At 32.1% G+C, this 8,833-nt stretch overlaps 1 protein-coding gene across 1 annotated transcript; it reads right to left on the reverse strand.

The window, feature by feature from the left end:
• Positions 1 to 5,542, reverse strand: LOC124919405 (condensin complex subunit 3). The gene is made up of 12 exons (XM_047459639.1): positions 5,078 to 5,542; positions 4,500 to 4,703; positions 4,265 to 4,410; positions 3,489 to 3,760; positions 3,207 to 3,289; positions 2,399 to 2,546; positions 1,885 to 2,324; positions 1,275 to 1,789; positions 1,119 to 1,179; positions 749 to 1,030; positions 423 to 684; positions 1 to 340 (listed from the first exon to the last, which is right to left on the reverse strand). Exons 1-12 carry the CDS (start codon positions 5,447 to 5,449, stop codon positions 42 to 44), a joined length of 3,084 nt encoding a protein of 1,027 aa, XP_047315595.1. The 5' UTR covers positions 5,450 to 5,542; the 3' UTR covers positions 1 to 41.
• Between the last annotated feature and the right edge of the window lie 3,291 nt (positions 5,543 to 8,833).

Here is an 8,833-nt window from a genome sequence, read left to right on the forward strand (position 1 = left end):
TAAAGACATAGAATTCCTAAATTCAAAAACACTAAGTTAGTTCATTCATCAGAAACATCAGAATCCTCCTCATCAGACGTGACTCCTGAATTGTTGTCTTCATCTGTTGTGGTTAACTTTGTTAGAGCAACCGTCTTGCTGGCTCTCTGTGAACGAATGCTCATTCCACCAACATTGCTAGGAGCCACAGAAGCAGGCTCTTTCGCATACTCCTCCTCGTCTGAGGACTCGTCGTCTGTTTGTGGCTTTCTCCTATATCGAGTTCTCCTCGGTTGAGGAATTGGAGTTGGTGGAATTTCCATGTTAACTGTCTCAACCTTCATTTCAATACCCAACTTATCTGGATTTGAATAAAACAATGTTATTAATAAACAAACATACATTATTTGATCCCATATAGAAAAAGGAAAAAACAATTTTACCCAACACAGACTTAGCATCATCAGCTGAGAAATTATTATCATCAGCTGGTTCTAGACTTTCCACCATTCGTTTCAGTTCCTTAAGAATATCTTTCTCTGTAGATACTGCTGATGCTACATGATTCCAAAGCCACCGCATTATTTTTGTTACCCCTTCTTCTTCTTCTTGTGGATTGAACCTTAGCTGAACGAGTATTCTACATAGAGCTGCACAGTATGATTTCTCAGCAGCATTCTTCTTCTTCGTACTGAAGTTAGCAACCTGAATGACAGTGAAGGTTTAGCACAACCCAAAGAGATTCACCAACTAAATGATATAGTAATACCTCTGAGGCTATACGCAGTGCAAGAACCGCCTCCCCACTCTCAAGATCATAAGAATTTTCTGTGCCATCATCAGTTTTAGGCAAATCTTTGTCATTGTTTCCATCAATTATCTTACCTTCTCTTGAAAGGAGAGAAACCTGCATCATTTGTAGCATAAAACGTGATGCTTGAATAGCTAGTTTCCTCATATTGGAAATCACTGTAGGAGACCGACCACCATTTCCATCAATACCAGGCCACATCGAACGGATTACAGGAATAAATGCCTTGGACAAATATTTCTGCATTATATTACACACATTTCATCACTCACTTAATATTTCCCTATTCCGCATTTGACACCTAATTTTGAATTTGATCAACTATTACCTTATGAGAAACAGACACATATGGGTAATTCTCAAAGAAGACAGAAAGGCACTGTCTCAACCTGCAAAAGAAAAAAAGAAACAGATAAGATAAGATAAAGCATAATGTAGATTTACATGTAAAGAGATTTATAGTCTAGATAATAGAAACACCCACCTGTATAACTCTTTAGTTTTGTCGCTAAAATAAAGACCAATGAGCTTGGCTAAAAACAAAGGATGAGCTGAAGTGTGCATGCCTCTGTAGCTCTCACTAAGGAGAAGAATTTTTGCAAACCCTTCTCCCAGAACAGCTAGAACTGATTCATTCTCATCTATATCTTCGCCCTCACACCAATCAGGTCTGCTGAAACCGGAAAATAATAGATCAAGCAATGCAACATCTTGATTTCCATTTGAATCTGCAAATTCTATGGGACAGAAACCCATATTGTGATCAATGAATTGTGATGACAGGTCATGTGACACAGCTCTGTCAATCTCTTCTGGACCATGCCACATTGCAAGATCGATTAATGCTTGGCAGGCCATGGCACTGATTGGAGAAGGTCCCTTGACAAAAGAAAGACGTAACTGTTTCACTAGTTCATCGCTAAGCTTTTTTTGTAGCAAGCCGTAGAGACCAAGGGATCTGATGGAAACCCTCTGAACATCTAGATGAGCATGTCTCACCTGAAATTGTAAATGGTGTTAAATAATAGGTTTTGAAGAATGTTGTGATTTCAATGGAACAGTAATGCATAAACAAGGCCTGGATGGTGACATACCCCTGGCAGCAACAAAGAGTGCAGCAGCTCAGGTGGTTCAATTGCTTTTCCTTGCATCCAACGGAAAGACTTTGAACTTTCTAATAGCAAACCTGTAACCGCCAGGCAATGTATCCACTGCATGAAATCTGCTGTTCTTTCCCTGCAAGGCTGTGCAAGCTTCTCAAGAATACAGAGTACAAATTCCTCAAATTCACCAGGAGCTGCATAAACTTTTTTAGCCAATGCAGAAACTGCGTCAGCCCAATTTCTGTCCCCACCAAGACTGAACCCATCACCTATAAGAACCTTTTCACCATCTTCGTCTGTAAAATATTCAAGAGGCTGCTGCAGCAAGTCCTGCACAAATGTACTAGCAAACTTCCAGTTTGTTGCATCGGAAAAATCGAGCATTGCACAAAGCAATAGTAGTTGACGAGATGCAAAGCGATGATTTGGACCTGGAACAACCAGGTGCTGTTTCAGATTAAGAGAACAATCTAAAGCACTAAATTCAAGAATGGAATTTATATACCAGCATCAAGGTGAGCTTTAACAATTTCTATGTAGTCAGAAACTGTTGCAGGAAGAACCCTCTCCAGGATATCATTATCATCAGAAGCTTCTGCTGCATATATTGCTGCTTCTGTGCCAACTTTTGTGGCTGCAGCAGAGCCTTTTTGCTTAAGGTGGATGAGAAAAAAACAATTAAGTCAAGCTTATAGAAGAGAATGATCAGACAAAAAAGTGAAAATCAAAATACCAACTCATCTAACAATAAACATGGTAGGAGCTTGGATCATAATAGATCAAACTGTGGGGTTAAATATTTTCACCACCAAACAGAAAGGAAGGAGTCAATTTGAAAATTACAAAAGATATATTTAATTGTTTGATAACACAAGCAGTGTTGATAACAGAACTTATCACACTTAAAATCACTAAATTATCTAGTTTCAGCATAAATTAAACTATAAATTTTGGTTTAATTCGGTAAGTTATATGCATGACTTAGCCCGGTAATCTAGTCATTGTATACAAAGACAATTTTAACCATGAAAAATTAATCATCTTAAGTCAATATAAGGGCTAAAATAATCCTTATGATTTTTTCAGACACTAGTTCCACTTTTTATCAACATTAGTTCTACTCGCATATATACCAAATACTTAAAATTTAGATATTTTCAAACACTTAACTCATTCGAAACTTAAAATTCAATATTTTAATTTTCAGTATTATTAGGTCTGTAAGAAACAGCAAGAAAAGCTGCAACTACAACAGATTTGGATGTTCAACATAAAAGCAAGGTCGAACTAAGAGAACTGTCCTAACTTCTTACATGTGCTTCCTCACGAAAATGTTTGCATATGGCTCTCCAATATAGCGCAACCTCTGGTTCCATAAGCTGGGATTTGCAGCATCCTAACACAATAATACAGTACTTAAGAGAAATGCATACTAAATCATGCAAAAAAAAAAAGCTACTTTCTATGGAAACTTTAATTGTTTGGTTTAATGAAGAACTGTAAACTATTTAGGGAAAAAAGAAAATGCAAGTATCAGGAACACAACTGCTCAAGCTAGACTACACAGCATAGATCAAGAAATAATATGAACAAACCTTCAGTTTCTTCAATAGCAGCAGGTGATAGAAATTGCCGAATACTTTGGTCTGCTGGCACTTTAATCAACTTAGCTTTTAGAAGTACATCCATTACACAGTCCCCAACAGTTTCGTAGGTTTCAACATCCAGATATTTCAGAAGTTCAATTGGATCTCCTTTGCAAGATTTCACAAGCCACTCATCTCTGAGTAATTTTAGACATTCTCCTCTTACTGCTGCAGATCGATCAGCAAGCCCTCTCTGGAGAATACTGGTCCTGAGCTTTATGCTGCAAGACCAACATCTTCGTAAATTGTGTGATATTGGTGAAGTATATTCAAAATTTTCTACTCCACTTTAAGTTCTTTCCACAGATATTTTAATTTGTTTAGGTCTCTTTGATTCCTTCTCCTTTTTTAATCAATAAATCTAAGTAAACGATAAAAATGGAGATAATTGAGATTTTAAAACAACAGTCACTCCGATGCAAGTGGAAAGCACAAGGAGCGATCATCCAAGGGAGAGTGAGCCGGGGAGAATTGAATGGAATTTGAATGATAATTCACACAGAGGAAAAAAGACTCATTACTCCACATGAAAGGCATAGAACAGTCCAACTTGGGGTGGATGGAAATCTTGAGTTATATGATTAGAGTGGTTTGAATTTGTTAGTCATGGCAATTTTTACGGAATTTTCATCCAGTACCTACTGATTGTTCTGATGTTGGTTTCCTTATGCCAATGTCTCTAAGATAGAGAAAAGCACCGAAATTGAAGAGCAAAACAATCATACCTGAGACTCTGAAGAGGAAATTTACTAGCCAAGACACAGTATGCTGCTTTCCGAACAGATTCGTTTACATCTAAGGTACAACTGATGATTGCTGCTGAAGTAGCATTTGTAGGGGGCAAGGATAATACTATTGTTTTACGAACTACCTGTATCAGTATCAGTATCAAATTTACTTTTCAGAGAACAATATTTGAACCCTTTTACAACAAAATGTAAACAGATAAGAAGAAACTACCGGATTCTGCTCTGGTGGTAAGTTCTCAAGCAATATGTCAAGGATATCACTGTTCTCAGAATCATTTACAAATCGAGAAACAGCTCTCACTGCAAATGTACGTACTATTGGAGACTTGTCACAAACACGAGCATTCATGGTCTCCACAACTTCATCCCAGATTTCATTGCTAACTTCTGCATCATCTGGCAATCGCATTATGATCTGCAGATGAAGAATTTTAATAATAATTTGGATCCAAAACACTAAACCAAGATGAAAAAGAAAAAAAGTTCAAATGGGTGTAGAATACATTGAAGCAACAGTACACTATAATTTACCATATGTTAAAATAAAATTTGAATAAATTTAGGAAACTGATTTCCTGGTCCAAAATTGCAACACTCGAACTATTAGTCACACTGCAGTTCACATTTGAAACATATTGTGCCCTAAATTTGTTAAATTCAATAATCTGACAAAGAGAAAGCATTTTCAACAGATAAGAACAAATTATAAGTTGTACAGTTCAAATCGTTGTGAAAACAGCTTAAGTTACATAGAATAGGTTAAATTTTGCAAAACGAAACATTTTTTACCTCTGAGATAATCTGGCAACCACGAAAACGCACAGTTTTGTCTGCAGCCGCAGCCGCAACGAGGAGAAAATGTAGAAACGCTTCCAAGAAAGAATCGCAAAGAGAGGCATTGTTTGCATCTCGAGTAGACGAGAAAATGGAGACAAATCGAACGAGACGTTCGGATGAGGCGGTCCTGCGCTGAAAACCTAGGAGAGGGGTTATGGCTCGTAGAAATGCAGGGGTGAATAGAATCGGTGAAGATGATCGAATGGCCGATAGATCTTTGAGCTTCCTGATGTGAGTGGCATGCGATGCTCTAGTTTCTTCGAATATCTTCACAATCTTCTGCAATAAAATCGTATCCGCTTGTTCTTCCATGTTGTCGGCCATTAAAGAAGTATAATTTGGCTTCAATTCTTTCTCTATCTCTCTTTTCGCGAGGATTTAGACAGAATAGCTTAATCAAATCTCAAATTGCTGAAGAGAGAGAGGGGAGAGAGAGAAATGAATTCAAAATTCGAGCGGGAAAATCAAATGAAAGTGGGCTTAAATTGGACCAAAAGATCCAAAATTATACTTATTGTCAATCATAAGGCCCATTAGTTATTAGCCTACCATTTTTTTTTTTAAATATATATATGTTTCTATTTAGTTTAAGGTTTTATTAGGACACAGAACACCTTTAATCTCTTGAAAAATATTTTTTCTATAATTCTACAGTAAATGTATCAACAAAATTAAAAAATATATATATTTCTCACAAATATTTTAAATGGGTTTAATTATCTTAACTTGGAACAATAGGTCCAATGTTATTAGACTAGTTTACTAGGCTTTTTGGCCATAATAAGCCAGTTAATTATTAGCCTACCATTTTTTTTATAAAAAAACATTATGATTATCAATTTTTTTTATTATTGTTATATATATATATACTTAATTTCAAAGTATTCGAATCGTCAGACAGAGAGATGTGGTTAATTTGGATATATATGTGAGAATAAATGGATAATTGAGTCAGATTATGGGTTGACCCGTCCATAAACTTAAAACGGTTAAAATTAAAATTAAAATTAAAAATGGTATATGTATGTTTTCGAACTTGCAACCTAACAAAACAAGTACAACCATTTATGATTTAACCAAACTAGGATAATAAAATTTTATATTTTAAATTCAACACCAAAATTTGATGAACGCGGAACATTCTTAACAATTTAAGTTCAATTTTTTAACTAACTAATATATATATATAATTATGCTTAATTTCAAAATGGTCATATTGTCGGGTCAAAAGTTGTGCTTAATTTTAATATATATGTAAGAGTAAATGAATATTTGAATTGAATTGTGGGTTGACCCGCTAATAAACTTAAGACGATTAAAAATAAATTTAAAAATTTTATATGTATGTTTTGAATTTTCAACCTAACAAAATAAGTATTACCCTTTAACCAATTGTGATTGGGATGTGGTTTGTCGATGGATAATAGGTCAGTAACAATTGAAAGTGGTTAAAATATACGAATCAAATATGATTGACCAATGTGAGAGTTCACGATGTTAAATATTATAAAATATGAATCAAATATTTGATTGACCAAAGTGAAAATGTAGAGTCACGAGATGAGAGATGCATTGAGAAAAATTATGTAATGAGATATGTGAGAAAATGAATTATTTTATAGAAGTGAATAAAACGTGGAATGAGAGTATTCTATTTTTTATTTTCATATATTATTCATGATTTATTAAGATTTGTAAACATTTAATACATATTATTATAAATTTTTTTATTCAATTTATTTTGTTTATATTTTTACACGTGTACATCGCACGAGAAGTTATTAGTAAAAATATAAGTATGACGGATCTATATTAGGATTGAGGGGCTCAAACTCATCTTAAAAAAATATATTTCTACGTTAAAAATAAGACTTAACATTTTATTTTTAAAAATTCAATTCACTGTTTATTTTTCTAATTCTCAAAAATAAATAAAAACAATCTACTTATTTCATTTACAAATTTCTTCACTACAAATTCAAATCATACAAGAAACCTTTAATATCTATTTTTTTTTATTTCTTAAACTTGATCCAGATCTCAACAATCTTAACTTGGACCAAAAGTTCCAAAATTTGACTAGCTTACTTGGGCGTATTGGCAATAAGGCCCATTAGTTATTAGCCTACTATTTTAAAAAAATGAGTATCAAAATAAATATGAAAAATATAAAACTTATATTTTCTGTATAATTTAAGGTTTTATTAGTAAAAATAGAAATCTCTTAAATTAGACTACTTTTATAGTAAATATATCAACAAAATTAAATATTTATTTTTATTTCTCAACTAGATCCAAATCTAAACTCACAAATATTTTTTTAAATGAGTCAATAATTTTTAAAGATTTTAACATTATTCACATAACCAAAACATATAATATATATAAGAGAAATGATTAGATGAGAGAATTTGGTAAAGGAATTTGATGAGAGAATGACTTGGCATAATTTTATTAGCTGGAAAAATCAAATAATTTCTCTTTTTTCTCTCTTTCCTCTCACTTTTACATTTTCCAACCAATGAAGGTGATGCCAAGTCATTCCCTCACCAAATTCCCTCTCTCTATCACTCCTCTATATATAAACATGTTGATTATTTTATATTTATAAACATAAATTCAAGACAAAATAAGTAGTACCCTTACAAACAAACAAAGAAAACAACAAAATTGTGGCATTTCCAAGAGTTTTGTCTATAGATAAATTAAGATTAAATAAAAAGAACAATAGTACAATAAAATGTGTATATTGTTCATGGGGAAAGCAAATATTATCATTATCCTTAACCTAGTTTATGTCAAATGAAACAAGATATATATAAATAAATATAGGCCTAATGGTTCAATTTTTTTATATCCCACTTTCATAATTCAATTTTGTCTTTAAAGGGAACCACATATGATAACTTCTTTTATCTTCTAAAAATATTCAAATATCTATATATAAAAATGTCAGCCACTGAATATTATATATTAATAATAATAATACAAATATTTATACATATTAAGTTTTGCATGCGTGACATCTGTTTGAAATAAATGAATTACAAATCATATTGAATCTTAATATATATGTTTAATTTTTACACTTTTTTTTCATATAATTATTTATTATATGAAAACATAAGACAAAGAAAGTTTTTGAATTGTCCTTATACTAGGAATTACAAAAAAAAATAAAAAATACTCTTCAACGAATCTTTTTTGTTTGTTTACTCAAATACACTAGCGCAAGCCCAAATTTGCCTTATCTTTACCCTTTAATTAATGTAATTGTAATTTTTAAATGTGTAATAGTGATATTGAAGTTTAAAATAAATGTAAGTTAGATAAATATAATTGAATTTTTAATTGTATAATCAATTAATGTGATTTAATCAATGAAGTTGTTTAGTAATTTTGTTCTGGTTTATTTTGGAATATAAGTTAGTTTGATATGACAATCATCATAATTTTTACTTTAATATAAACATTTAAAATAATTTTATTAATATAAATTTTAATTTTAAAAGACTTACTAGTTATAAGGAGAGTAAAAAATTAATTTCCTTTCAAAATTTGTTTCTTAAATATAAGTTAAAAGTTATATATAATTGATAAATAATAAGAATAACTTGCTTTATAATCACAAAAAGTATCATCTAAATTGTCAATTTCATTACCTAAAATATTTTCATCAACAAAAAAAGAAAGGCAAAATGGAAGGAC

The sequence above is a fragment of the Impatiens glandulifera genome, chromosome 1 (genome assembly GCF_907164915.1).
Source record: "Impatiens glandulifera chromosome 1, dImpGla2.1, whole genome shotgun sequence".
In the NCBI taxonomy this organism is placed as follows: domain Eukaryota; kingdom Viridiplantae; phylum Streptophyta; class Magnoliopsida; order Ericales; family Balsaminaceae; genus Impatiens; species Impatiens glandulifera.

Excerpts from the sequence above, each read along its gene's own strand:
- LOC124919405 (XM_047459639.1), bottom strand. The coding sequence starts at position 5,449 with ATGGCCGACAACATGGAAGAACAAGCGGATACGATTTTATTGCAGAAG. Across the intron at positions 685-748 it reads CACTGCGTATAGCCTCAGAG|GTTGCTAACTTCAGTACGAA; the intron begins GTATTACTATAT and ends ACTGTCATTCAG. Across the intron at positions 341-422 it reads TGATGCTAAGTCTGTGTTGG|ATAAGTTGGGTATTGAAATG; the intron begins GTAAAATTGTTT and ends ATTCAAATCCAG.